Source organism: Dermatophagoides pteronyssinus, unplaced genomic scaffold (assembly GCF_027571235.1).
Source record: "Dermatophagoides pteronyssinus isolate colony J.1.1.1.1 unplaced genomic scaffold, Derpt_VIB-CSIC_2022.12 sq0021, whole genome shotgun sequence".
Classification (NCBI taxonomy): Eukaryota; Metazoa; Arthropoda; class Arachnida; order Sarcoptiformes; family Pyroglyphidae; genus Dermatophagoides; species Dermatophagoides pteronyssinus.
The window spans coordinates 255511-270826 of record NW_027461545.1 but is presented as its reverse complement, the minus strand read 5'-3'; the positions used below and the strand labels follow the sequence as shown (position 1 = coordinate 270826).

General features: G+C 28.3%; 2 protein-coding genes across 5 annotated transcripts in view; one reads left to right on the top strand and one right to left on the bottom strand.

Annotated features, from left to right (window-relative positions):
• Camta (Calmodulin-binding transcription activator) overlaps positions 1–14280 on the top strand; it is a 25905-nt gene extending 11625 nt beyond the window's left edge. Inside the window, exons 5-10 of one of the 3 annotated variants that reach the window (XM_075822917.1) lie at positions 2860–3350; positions 5351–7430; positions 7499–7996; positions 10902–11269; positions 11340–11433; positions 14165–14280. In XM_075822917.1, coding sequence (XP_075679032.1) covers positions 2860–3350; positions 5351–7430; positions 7499–7996; positions 10902–11269; positions 11340–11360 — 3458 coding nt within the window. In that variant the 3' untranslated portion in view covers positions 11361–11433; positions 14165–14280. Of the gene's footprint in view, positions 1–2859; positions 3351–5350; positions 7431–7498; positions 7997–10901; positions 11270–11339; positions 11434–12477; positions 12708–13001; positions 13071–14164 lie in introns of those variants that run through there. The other 2 variants (XM_075822916.1, XM_075822915.1) reach the window with 2 other exon arrangements.
• Galk (N-acetylgalactosamine kinase) lies at positions 13143–15316 on the bottom strand. 2 transcript variants are annotated; one of them, XM_027349792.2, is made up of 4 exons: positions 15137–15316; positions 14184–14742; positions 13664–14110; positions 13143–13587 (listed from the first exon to the last, which is right to left on the bottom strand). In XM_027349792.2, the coding sequence occupies exons 2-4, from the start codon at positions 14740–14742 to the stop codon at positions 13169–13171; spliced, it is 1425 nt and encodes a 474-aa protein (XP_027205593.1). In that variant the 5' UTR covers positions 15137–15316; the 3' UTR covers positions 13143–13168. The 2 variants fall into 2 exon arrangements, with proteins under 2 accessions (XP_027205593.1, XP_027205592.1); XM_027349791.2 differs by lacking the exon at positions 15137–15316 and adding an exon at positions 14826–14972.

The following is a 15316-nucleotide window of genomic DNA, read 5'->3' as shown; positions in this document are numbered from 1 at the left end:
TTTTCCGATATAATAGGGCTTCCACCAGCAGCTTCAAAGACTGCAGATTTCTGCACCGGATGGATGAGATTTGAATCATCATTGGTTGCGTGAGATGTGCAACCGGAATCAATAATCCACGAATTACCATTGGGTAATCGGTTTGTACATTTTAAAACAACAGATCTAGCCTGTCGATTTGCACTGTTGGTGTTGGTGTTGGTAGCACTAGTACCAGGTCGATTGGTTTGAGGCACATTTTTAGTTTTGTGACCATCATCCCAAAATTTAGTGTGACACTGGTCGACTGAATGTCCATTTCGATGACAATATGTACATTTCAATTCAGAACGATTAGAAGATGATGGTTTCGATGATTTATGAAACGATTTTTTCTGAACTGCTGCTTTGGCAGCTTGTTTAATGATGGATTCAGAATCTTGTCGTTTAGTCGACAAAGATGACGATTTATTTTTTTCATCTTCTTCAACGAATGCATTGATAATATCTTTCATTGTGATTTTATCACGTGATGTCAAACGGTCAGCAAGACGATCAAATGATGGACGTGGTAACAACGATATAATGAGAACACATCTTGTGCTTTCATTTAGTGATACCCATTCAGATTCTAAATCTTCGAATCTGGCGGTCAATAATTCACTCCATTTTCGAAGAGTACCACCATTATACGTTGTCTTAAGCAACGTAGTAAATTCTACGCACAGATGTAGCAAAGGTATCCTTCTCGAATCTAATCATATAAGACCAGACTTGAAATACCGTTTTGCAATGTTGTACCAATTCGATAGTATTTGGATTGAAGGTGAATATAATAAGGCCATAATACCTGCAGTATTCTATATACTCAGGTTCTTGTGGAGAGATTTCTCGTTTAAGGTAATCTCCCTTACCACAAGCTTCAAAAGCAGATCTGACCGTATTTATCCATGCTTTGACATTATTGCCATCGTATTTTGAAACTTGACCAAAAACAAACGTTTCAGTCAATTTGGAATCTTGTTTTCCCGAATCTTGAGATTTTGACATTGAAGCAATTGCAGAAGATAATTGCTGAAGAACCAATGAAAGATCGGGTGTATTTGTTTTGTTACCAGACATCTTAGTAGTTGAGAAAACAAAAACAAAAAAATAAAAACAAGACAAAATTGGAGAGGCGGGAAATTATGAACCACGCTCTGCTACCAAATGTTGAAATAAGAAAATAATTTTAATAATGAAAATAATCGCAAAAACAATAATAATACAATGGTTAGAAATATAAAGAAAAAAAACATTTGAATATATATGAAAATAACAAAGCATTATGACTAAAGTTTATAATGACAAAGTTTAAGGTTCATAGCAGTTATTTACTACAATCATAATGTCAGAATTTTTCATTTTTTTTAATAATTGTTATCATCATCACAGCGATTGATATTTATTTATCGATTAGTTTGTCTCTGTTGTTAATCGATATATTTATTTTCATTGTCATAGTGAATGTGTATTCTTTCAACAATCGATCAATCGATTGAATATCGATCGATTTTGATTGTTTTTATCTTTGTCTTTTATTCGGATGTTGTTCGGAAAAAAAAAGTTTATTGGCCTATTGAAACAATCGGCTAAAGCTAGTCAGGATGAAAATATGAAATGATTTTTTACATCTGGCCAATTTTGCTATAGTTTCATCATCTTCAGATGTTCATCATCATTATCATTTTCTAAAGAAATAATTTTTTTTGGGCAATCATTGAGACGAATCCAAAATTGATTTTTTTTGTAATCAATTTTTTTTGTTTATTTTTGCACACACTTCCGACATAGTTTTGGATGATTCTCTTTTTTTTTGGATTCCAAAAAGTCAAACAATCAAATTGATGATGACAATTTTCAATCATTTTTTTGTTTGTTTTCATTATGAAATTGCTGTATGATTAAAAACAATGACAATGAAAACATCATTATAATCATCATCATTGATGGATGTATGGCCGGAAAAAAATGAAACAGAATTTTTCAATTTATCTATGATGATGATGATGATGATGATGATGACAAGATGATGATGAAACAAACTTGTCGAGAATCAATAAATATTTTCATTATTGTTGTCCATGATGATAATAATGATTTTCTGTTCGGTTATTTGTGAAAGAAGAAGACATCAGTTATGAATAGAATAAGAAATTCAGAACATTAAGTTATGATGATGATGATGATAATGATTGTTTATGAAAATTATCTTTCAAGTCAGTTATTTTGTTTTCCTAAGCTAAATGTAAACACAAATTGAACAAAAAAACTTGAGTACATCATCAAAACCGCAATAATAATAATAATGATTATTATTATGATGATGATGACATTTAGCTAGAATTGGTAGATTCAAAAATGAAAAAAAGTAGAATAATGTTTTTCTTTATTGCGCTTTGGATCAAACAAACATACAAATTGAATTTATTATTCTAAAAATTATTAGGTAAATAAGTGAAAGAGTTGTTCAAACATGCGCATATACACTTTTCTTCAAAAGTCAAAATTTCAAAGATGACTATATGATTCATAGTCGAGTGAGGTTAGGTTGATGACAATGACTATGACTATGATTCATAGTCAAGTGAGGTTAGGTTGATGACTATGACTATGACTATGATTCATAGTCGAGTGAGGTTAGGTTGATGACTATGACTATGACTATGATTCATAGTCGAGTGAGGTTAGGTTGATGACAATGACTATGACTATGATTCATAGTCATGTGAGGTTAGGTTGATGAATATGACTATGCGATTCATAGTCAAGTGAGGTTAGGTTGATAAAAAAAATTGATTTTTTTTGACTAATTTTTTTTTGTTTTCTATAAAAATATAGTTTTTACTGTAAATGAAAAAGAAAATGGTGAAATTGATGATGAATTAGAACGATCAACATTGGATACAATTGAATTAATTGTACAACAATTATTAATCAAACAACGTGTACGATTAAAAACATTGGAAGAATCGATAATATCGTTGGCCACATCATCATCAACAACAACAATGACATCGACAACAACAACAACAACATTATCGAATCATTTTAAAAATCAACAATCAAATAATGATTTAATTCGACAACAACAACAAATAAAAACACATCAAATATTTACAAGTCTTTCATCGGGACAAATAATGGATGCACAAACATTATCAAAAAAATCATCATCAACATTGAAACCAGATATATCATCGATTACAACAAATAATGATAATATTATTGATTTGAATAATGGTAATTCACAGAATATTATTTTACAACAAAATTGTTTAAAACAAATGGATAATAATAATCATCAAAATCAATCACAGAATTCTTTAACGGTATGTTATGTTTTTTTCTAATTAATTAGCAAAATTAATGCATTTCAACGGAGTTTTTCATAGACTAAGTTGAGAAGTGACTATGACAAACATTGAATTTTGGATATTTTATGATTATGATGTGAATGAACCATTTGTCTGCAAATTCTTTTTTTCATTTCATTTTATTTTATTGCTGGTGAGAGAAAGAGAATTCTTCTTTGTCCATTTTTTTCCCCCTCCATTCAATATTCAATTGACTTGATGAAAAGTGAATAAAAGAAATGAAAATTTTAAATTGAAAAGATTCTTTACAGGCACATTATTCATTCATTCATTCATTCATTCATTGATGATGTGATAAAATTATCATTGTGAAATGAAAAAAAAGGTTAGCCGTTCAAAAATTTCAAAAGAAATTTTTCCCAACAAACTTTTCAGGAAAGTGAAAAATAAAACTTGAATGGATGTTTTCAAATGATTCTATTGAAAATTTTTCTTTTCAAAAAAATTTATTATCATGATATAATATCGGCCGAAAATTGATGTTGAGCTCGATAATGTCCTTTCTCTTTTTTTTCGGCCAGATGATAATGGTTGGCCATTTAGATTTTCGATCATATTTTCTTATTTTCAAATTTCATTTTTATCATCATCAGAATGATCTCCAGAATGATCTATGATATTGTTTAATTGAATTGATGATGATCATGGAGAAATGGGAAAAAGTCAATCAATGACGATGACGATGACGACAAAATTGATTGGATAATTAATTTTCATTGATTCCAATTTCATTGAAACATTTTATGATAAATCAGTCTAATGTCTTATCAGCATAACTGTCAACCATGAACCAATGAAAAATTTTGTGATCAGGTTGAAAACAAAATGTTGATTGATATGGAAATTTGTTTCTGTTTTTCAAATTATCCTCTTATCGTTTTTGTTGTTGTTGTTGTGGTTGTCTGGTGTGGTTAAAAGATTTATCGATTATTTTTCTTTCAAGATAATTCTAACCTTTCGAAAGAAAAAAAATACGTATGACATTTTTCTTGAAAAGTTTCAAGTCAATAGTTTAAATGATTGATAATTTTTGATTGGGTTCTGGTCATGATAATGATAATGATGATGACATTCATGCACCGGATCTGCTGTTTCTTAATGATTTATCTTTGTGTCTGTCTGTGTCTCTGTGTGTGTGTGCTTGGGTGTGGTTAAACAAACCTTAAAAACCCAGAAAAAAAACTAATAAGTTCAACCACAGACAACCTACCCGAAAACACATAACAATCAAACAGACATTGAATAAATTGGATAAAATGTTTTTTGGTTTTTTCGGGTGATGTAGAGGGGGGTGAAAAATGTGTGGGAGAGAGAGAATATTCCATTTTGGTCATGACATAATATTTTTTATTTTTTTCTAAACAAACTTGTGATAAACGAAAAACTAAAACTGTCAAAATAGACATCGAAATAGAAAATTTATCCCTATAATAATAATAATAACTGTAAGTGCCTGTGTATGTGTGGGCGTAAATTGATAAATGTTACCCCCCTTATTTCCCCATTTCCCAGAAAAACAAAATAAAAAAAAACAGGACAGAAACCACCAAGGTTGTCGTCGAGTGATTAATTTTAGATACATTTTTCTGCCTGCTTGCTTGTTTGCTTCTTTCTATCATATAATCTTGTTATTTACTGTTGTTTTGTTTGTTTCTGGGAAATGATGAAATTGAATTTTTGTAGACAATGAAGAAAAAAATTGTCAACAACATAATATCCAATGTGAAAATTCAAATATATTGATGGTGTATTTATGTAAATGAGAAAACAGAAAAATAAATGTTTATTTTGTTTGTTTGAAAGGGTGAGGCAACGAAAATCATTGTCGATTAAATAATGATGATATTTTTTTCTGGATTAATTTGCGAAAAGTTTTTTTGTTTTCTGGAAAATTTCTCTAAAAAATTAATTGAAATTTTTTTTAAATTTTTTCCTTTTCTAAAAAAAAATTGAAGAATACTGTTCAGCTAGTGCAATTGACATCTGCAAATACAGCAATGTGTCAATTAACTGCTGCTTCTGGTTCAACCGCTTCGGGTGCAATTGATCATCATGGACATCAATTACATCATTCAAAACATCCGCATCATCATCATTTTCAACAACAACAACAACATCCACATTCGATTACATTTGAAAAAGCTTCATCAATAAATCAACAACAACAACATCAACAATCAACATCATTGATATTGAACATGTCACAAATACAATCTAGTTTTATAATACTTAATCAACAACAACAACAACAGCAACGACAACAATCAAATGGTCAACAACAACAACCAATAACATTTGTTACATATCGTAATCGTACCGGTTCAATGAATTCAGCAGCCGCAGCATCAGCATCAGCATCAGCATCAGCAGCAACAACAACAACAATGATGTTAACAACAACAAAAACAACACCTAAACAACAACAACAAAATATATCTAAATTAACTGATTTAACATCATCATCATCATCATCGCTACATCAACCTCAGCAGCAGCAATCAATTTGTGCATTTAAAGTGCCGATTAATGTTGGAATTCAACAACAACAACAACAGCCAACAGATAATCAAATGTTTTGTCCTTTGACAAATTCAAAAAATTCTGTGATGACACCAATTTTTACTGCTGCTGCTACGGATATAACATTACCATCATCATCATCATCGATTAATGATAATAATAATGATGATGATATACAAATGGCTGAAATTGAAATGGATACATTAAACGAATTGGATTCGAATGCAAATACATTTCATTTAGATGATGAAGAATCAATGTTAATATCGACAAGTAATGCATCAACACCTGAACATCATTTATCATTTGGACATCAACAACAACAACAAAAACAACCAAATCATTCAAATCTTAACCAGCTTGTTATTGTTGGTAATAGTAATAATGGAAATTATTTACAACAACATCATTGTTTAGATTCAAAGTTATCAACAACAAATCATTCAAGTTATGACAATAATAATAATTTTGATACATTTGATACATCATTATTTGATAATATTGATAATCAATCAACAACAAATACATTGAATGCAAATTGTCATTTAATGTCTAAACAAAGATCTCATCCACATATAATTGGTCGTGATAGTTTAATTAATTCGGTTAATTATAATCAAAATAATAATAATAATCGATTAGCTTTGTTACATTCAAATCATAATTCATTTATAAATGAAAATCAATCAATAAATCTTATTGATAATCGAATATTATTATCATCATCAAATCAACAACAACAACAACAACAAAATTGTCATCATCATTTAAATAAAAATGATTTAATGAATATTTCTACACAAAGTGATGGTGATTTTAGTTTAAATAGCCAAATAACTATTATCGGTGGTAATCATCATAATGATAATAACTGCGATAATAATGGTAATAATATAATATCGACATCGACAACATCGAATACAATTGATTTTATGGATCATGATGATATAGCAACATCGGATGAAATTTTATTTAATCTTGAAACATTTGATATGTTTGGTGAATTTGATGATCATTTAGATGATGATAATGATGATGATGATCATAATATAATTTCAGATTCAAATAACCATGAAAATGTAGATGTTTTGAATACAAATGATCACTGTAATCAAACTAATGAAACATTAGTCACTGCCATTAATGATATTAATAAAAATCGTGATGATAATGATGATGATGAAGATAAAAGACGACATTTAACAAATTTAATAATACGTCCATCATCGGAAACATATCGTACGAATAATTTTAAACAAAAAACTAATATTAAATCAAAAGATGATACATTCAATCAGCAACGACAGCAAAATTCAAAATTAATTTTTGATGAAAATTTTTCAATTACAACCACCGATGATGATAATAATGATAATGGTGATGACGATGAAGATGATACCGATGATGATGATAATGATCGGATACCAATTTGTGTACAAGAATTATGGACAACAACCACTGATAAATCTAAATCAAAAGACATATTAAATTCATCGAATGAAAAAGCCAATTCCGGTAAGTTTTGGATTGATTGATTTGTTATTGAAAATTAACTTTATAGTTTGTTTTTTTTTGTTTGACAGGAAAATCAAATGATGATAATGGCAGTAGTAGTACTGGTTGTAATGATAAAAATACCGCAACACCTATTGACGTCAATGTTGATGAGAATGGAAATTTATCTATAATAACAACAACAACAACAAAAAAGGCGTCATCAATTATTAGTATAATCGATACGCCTGCTACTGCAACGCCCACAACAACAACAAATAATAATAATAATAATAACTATCCATTATTAAAACGACAATTAAGTTCATGTAATTTATTTTCATCATCATCAATGAAAAATAATAATAATAATGATAATAATAATGAATATCGGCTATCACAACAACAACAACAACGACAATCATTATCATTATTATTATCCGACAACAATCATAATCAACAACCAAAACAACAACAACAACAACAAATAATTATCGATTCAGAAACAATGTTAAAAAATCCAAATCTAAATAGCGGTATTTTGAATCAAATAACCGATTATTCACCGGAATGGTGTTATACTGAAGGTAATGTTTTTTTCGTTTTTTTTCATAAATTTTCTCAAACCGACCATAAAACAAAACAAAAAAGAAAAGAAAGGGTTAAAAAAGTTGTTTTTTTTTCTAAATTTCATCAAAAAAAAAAAAAGTAATTCAAGTTTCATGATAGGTAATAATCATTATTATTATTATTGCATTTATTTATTGATTTTTCTTCTTCTTCTACTGATTATATTACCTGTGTGAAGTGCAATATGCAAAAAAAAAGCATTTTCATTTATTTTTAGTTCATTGACTTGATTCGGTATCTAAGAAAAAATTCCTAATGATTCTTTGAGTAAAATGATATTACATGAAATCATTAACCTTTTGTCATTTAAGTGTGTGAAAATTTCTAGTTAATAAGTAAGTAAGTAAGTGTGTAGTTTGTATGTAATTTTTTTTTGTAATTTCATATTATATCGCGTGTCATCCGATCATAACGATGAAAAATCAACACAACAAACAAGAACAGTCTTCTTTCCTTATTTGGTTAAAAACTTTTATCAGTCTAAACCAGAATAATTACCATATATAGATCGAAATGGATCAACCGAAGGAAGAAAAATGATTTCTGGAACCCAGGAAAATAGAATGATCCATTACACACAGGAAGAAAAAAAATAGATAAATAAATTTCAATTTACTTTTTTTGTTTATTCAATCTTGTTGACCTGGTTTTTTTTCTCGTTTGTTTGTTTGTTAATCTTTATAATCTTCATGTGACAAGTATCAATCATAAGTTTATTGAATCCTTGTTTGATAGTTTGATCCAGAATATGATGATGACTAAAATCAACTAACAGAATTAAAGTTATCCCCCTTTTTTTCCCCCAGAGAAAACTCCATTATATAACCCGATGGCCCTAAAAATAATAATGATAACCAATGAAATTCAATAGCTATTTATTTTAATCATCATCGTTATTATCGTTGTCGTTACGGACTTTATGATTATTATTATTTTTGTATCGAAATGTATAATGATAATGAAAAAAAAATAGTAGCAAAACCTTTGGTACGATAGTGAAAAAACGGTTATGGCAATAAAAATTAATTGAATTTTCGATGACCATCGGCCTGGTGAATGTTTTTTTTATTTATTTATTTTGGTCGGTCGGTCGGTTGGTCAGTATCTTTTTATGACGATAATGATGAAATATTGTTTCAGGATAAAACAGATGAAAAGCAGATGAATTTTTTTTCTTTCTTTCTTTCTGGCTAAATAATTTCTGGATTTTCGTCGTAATAACCAGAAATTAAATTAAATAGACAATGAATAGCAAATATATTTGTATAAGAGAGAGAAAGGTGAAATCAACCTAATGAACCAAAACAAAGCAAACAAAAATTATATTTTTTTATTTCAAAAACAAAATTCATTCATTCATTTTTTTTTGACTCCAGGTTTTTCTGGATTGTTTTTCTCACCAAGTTGAAACAAAAATAATAATAATAATTTTCTGTATAGAATATTCCATGATAGAATGAGCGAGAAAAACATACAGAAACTGTATTCTCTATATATGTGTGTGTGTTCTGCAGAATTTAATGAATCGAAATAATTGACTTCATTCGCGTTCCTTTTTTTTTGTTTTATCGCTTCCATATTTCTTTTGCACTGATCAACTAAATAACTAACTAACTAACTAACTGACCAACCAGAAAACAAAAATATCCAAAAATGGTATTAATCGTTGAAAATAGTCGCCCTGTATGTTTTATTATTATTATTCTAGCCAAGGATTTAGATAGAATCATAACTATTTTGTTTTTATATATGAGCCTAGTAACACATTAATGATGATGATTACGGTTGTGTTGAAATAGCTTTGGAAAAAAAAGATTTCTCCTGTATAATGATCTGAATATGATGATGATGATATTCAGACCGTAGCAGTAGCCTTACCCGAAAAAAAATCAAACAATTCTGCTGGGAAATATTCATTTTGATTTCAAAATGATAATAATGATGATGATACATAATTCAGTGATCCAATTTCCAATTCCAATTCTTTTTTTCAAGGTAATAATGATTATTTTCAGAAAAAGAAATAGACAATGACAAAACCAGAATCCAGAATCATTATTATTATATAGTCAAATTAATAATCATTTTGTGTGTGTGTGTGTCTATGTGTGGTTTTGAATTGAAAAACGTGTTTGGTTAGTTTTGAAAAAAAGATATTCTGTATATGGAATTTGCCATATACACACGTCTATCCAGAAGAATCTAGTCTAGATTTTGTTTCTAGCTAATCTCTCTTTAGTTGAAATTCTTGTCCCTTTTTTTTCTACTGAAATAGATTATCTGATTGTACGAATTTTATGTATCTCTTTTCGTTCATTTATAATCATAATGATTTTTTTCTTTCTCTAGAAATAAAGATAATATTTCAATTCCATTTTTGTTTTTCTCTTTGGTGGTTATATAATAATAATAATGATGATGACCAATCCAGAATTGTCATTTTGTTTTACATTTACATTTGCATTTGTATTTTTGGAAGTATCTTAAGGGTTAATTTTCGTTATTTTTCTTCCCAATATTTCCTTTTTCAGTTTATTATTTATCCATTTAAAGTTATGTGATTTATCAGTTTTGAAAGATTTTTTTCTTTCTATACAACCAAAACAAAAACAAAAAACGAAGACGAAAAAAAGTTTTTCAAAATTCAATAATAGTCAGTGTTTGTGTAGGTTGTAAATGTTGGAAAATTTTTTAAAGAAAAAAAGTTATTGAAAAAAAGTCAAGTGGTTTAAACTTTTGACACGCAGACAGACAGTGTAAATTGACCTTGATTAATTTCAAATTGATTTGGAAAAGTTTTTATTAAATTTTTTTCCGAAAACATTTCTCTTTTTCTTTTTTTTTTGTCAATCATATATATAGGTGGTATAAAAGTTCTTGTTGCTGGCCCCTGGTATAATGATCCAAATTCAAATAATCATTATTCAATTTTATTTGATTCAATTCCAGTACAAACAGAATTAATACAGAATGGTTTATTAAGATGTTTTAGTCCAAAACATCAATCGGGTTTAATAACATTACAAGTTTCTTGTAATAATATTATTATTTCTAATTCAGTTATATTTGAATATCGTGATTCTAATAACAACAACAACCAAAACAACAACAACAATAAATTATTGAATCAAAATTCATTGAAATTCAATTCTAACACTACTACTACATCATCATCATCCGGCCAGAATTCAACGTCATCCATAATCAAAATTAAACAACCTTCATTGATGGTATGATTTTTGATCTTTGTTGAATTGAATGATTTTTATTGATCGTTTTTTTTTTGCTCTTTACATATAGGAACAAATCAAATCAGAATAATAATGATGATGATGATAACTTGGCAAAATTCAAATTCAAATTTTTTTTCTGGTTTGTGAATGAAAATAGCTTGGTAAGTTGATTGTAAAAAAAATGTCATCACCATCATCATCGATATCAACACCCGATAACCTCTTGAATGAATCACAAAAATCAAAAGTTTCACAAAATTACCCATTTCATTTTGTTGGATCGATTCGATTGAATCGATTTTTCGTTTTCCTCGTCTACCATCAATTCTGTCCAGTTTTTATTTCAACAAACTTTGCTTGATTTGGTTGAGTACCGTATCAAACTTTGATGATGACATTCCTTTTCTTTAATGTTTTTTGTTTTGTTTTGGCCTTTCATTATCACCATCATCATCTTATTCTCTGAATTGTTTGAGTGTGTGTCAAATCAGATTCGATACACTTGAATTTTGGTGAATTGAATTCTGAAACGAACTCGAAAAAACAAACTGAAAAGTAAATTGAACATTGAATAATCAATTTCGATTGATATGATCGTGGTGAGGGAAAATTTTCATTCCCTTCTGTACATGTCCAGTAAGTTATTCTATAGAATCTAATTTAATTCAAATAAGAATTGATATAGATGCTGATGATTGAATTGATTAACAACAACTAACTTTATAACGGTCAAGGGGTTATTTTATTTGATGACATTGATAATGATCAAATTTATATATATATGTCTTTGGTGGGGTTATTTGGGGCTATTTTTTTTATTATCTTGAAAACTGAAGAAAAATAAATAAATAAAAATTGAACATTTGTGAATAAATCATCATGAACTAGCTATAAAATAATTGCCAAAACAAACTATAGTAACAAAAAAAAGGGTTCGTATAGCCTAAACATACATGATATGAATGGCAACACAATCATAAAAAAAACGGTCGTCATACCAGATCCACACTGGTAATTTTTTATATATTTTTATTTTTATTTCATCAACCATATAGTTTTCTGGTAGTCTGGGTTAAAAAAAATTATGAATTTATTTATGACCCAAAAAATGAATGAAATGTTATTGTTGACGATGATGATGATGATGACTAAGCAAAACTGGTGAACTTTTTCAATTTCAATTCTTTTTCTCTTCTCATTTTTAGCTATTGAGCATCCATCGATTGATTGATTCGTCGTCCATCGACTATACCTTTTTTTTGGCATTGATGTTACAATCATCAAATCACAGCTCATCAAAAAATCTGATCTTTAGTGTTTATTCATCATTATCATCTTAAAAAACATTTGAAAAATTGATTTTTTTTGTTCTTTTTTTTAAAAAAAACAAAAGTCAAATGGTATTGAACTATAAAAAATCAAACCACGTTGATAATATTTGTATTATATAATATTTTACTAATTATAATATTTTAATTGAGAATAAAATTCTATTTAATTATTGGATGTCTCAAGAATTGTGTTCTTTTTTATAAATGGCAGAATCAAATTTACAATTTTACAATTCATTTTATAAACGATTATAACTGCCATCTAGTTTTTGAAAATTGAAAACAAACCATTTAATGTTTTCAAAAGTCAATTTTCAAGTGATTTTCATTTAAAAAAAAATAAAATATAAACACCTGGATTAAATTAAATTAAAGTATTCTTTTTCCATTATACATAGAGAATTCAAAATACAATCAAAATCTGGAAGCTAGCGAAATTTTCAAAAAAAAAAAAAACAAAATAAAAATGAAAATGAAAAAAATTCATCATATTTTTGAATGGAAAAAAGGGTATGTTGATTGATTGATTGTGATTGATTAATTAATTGATTAGAATTTTATATATTTAAATTTGATAAATTATAGCTCCACCACTAGGATTTGTACGGCAAACAAATTTACAATTTTTTGATAAAATTGTTTCAAAATCTTGAGCATTTTCTTCATAAACAAGGCTAACAGTACAACCACCCCAACCAGCACCGGTTAAACGTGATCCAATTGCACCATTTTCCAATGCCAGCGCAACTAATTCATCTAATTGTGGTGATGAACATTCATAAAGATCACGACAACTTTCATGTGATTCAATCATTAATTGTCCAAGATGTTCGACATCTTTAGTTGTATCGCAAATTCGTCGAAATTCTTGTACACGATATGCTTCATCATAAACATGTTTAGCTCGTTGATAAAGTTTAAATTCTTCAATCGGTTCGCTTACACGTGATAAAAATGTTTTTTCCATTTCATTTGTATCGATTCCTGTTTCAAGAATTAGGATTTTAAAAGAAAAAATTACATTGATTGAAAAATTCAAATTGTTTGTTCATCAACTAACCAAGTATGGAACAAATATCGGATTTTGTATAAAATTCTTTTTCCAAATCAAAAATTGATGATAAATGTTCACCCATTTCGGCTAATGGAATTGCACTTGCTTGTTGTACAACCCATAATTGATCACCAAGTTTATAACCGGCAATTTTTAATTTTCTTGCAATAATAGCAGCTGCTAACCGGGTTTCAGCAACACGTGTATTATAATGTGCTGTAACAGCTTTTTGCATCGATATACCACAATGTGCTATAAACCAACAAACACCATCCGGTAGATCAACATTAGTTGCATTTAATTGTGGAATAAAATCAATAATTTTTGCTGATCCTTTTTCCGCTAACATTGCAATAGCTTGATCCATACCACCGGAATCTGTACCAATATAACGTTCACATTTTGTACATAATAATGCAATATCTAATTTTGGAATCGGTGTTGATATTTTAACTAAATGAGATTAAGTATGATTATTTAAATGTTTTTTTTTTGTTTAATCTTTAGATTAATTCTAAATACATACAAATTGATTGATGATAAGCGATCAATGTTGATAATGCTGATGAACAAACCATTGCCGAAGAACTAGAAAGGCCAGATGCAGCCGGTATTGTACCATGAACAATAACATTTATTGATGGTAATTGTTGTTGATTATCCGATTGTACATCCATCGAACAATATTTATCAACAATACCTTTATAACCGCATAAAAAATAATGATACCATTTTATTGATTTTGGAAATTCTAAATCCATTACATTGATTGTAACATCCGGATATTGATTATCAACATTAGCTAAATGTATTTGACCAGATTTATCGTTTGGACCAACAGCCATCATAATATCTTGTTCAATTGCCATTGGTAATACCGAATAGCCACAATAATCAATATGTTCACCAATTAGATTAACACGACCTGGTACACGAACCAAAAATAATGGTCGACATGATTGACCAAAATGTTTTTGATATTCATTCAGTATACGTTGTATACGTTCTGATTGTCGTAAATCAGCCGGTAAATCTCTAATCGGTACAATATTGGCTGAAATATAATCCGAATCTTCGAACGACATCTATTTTTTAAATTAAATTTTTAAAAATTTGTAAATTAAATTCTTTAATAAAAAATTAAATTCAATTCAATTAAAAAACACACATTTTTTTCTTTTCTTTTCTTAAAAAACAAAATTTTCTAAATTCCAAATGACAATGACAATGTCAACACTTTTCTTTTCTTGTGAGAAAAATGTCATATCAAATTTTTTTTCCTCTTCACCAATCAATCAATCAATCGATCGATTGATTTTATCATTGATAAATGTCAATGATAAAAGCAAAACAATCAACAATCATTCAATCGTAACGTGAAGGAGATAATCAATATCATACCACCACCACCAGCATATCAATGATTTGATTTCATTGAACCATTCTTTGAATTCAAAACAAAAATGAATGAATACATACTTGGTCAGTTGATAAGTAGTTTGCAAGATTGAATTGACAAAAAATTAATGATTCAGATAGAATGTTGTTGTTTTCGATTTATTTGGAAATTGGAATCCTTTTTTTCAGTGTTTTATTGCATAATTTAAGAAAATTGGAAGATAAAAAGCTCACGAATTAAAGATTTTTGATTTCACAAAG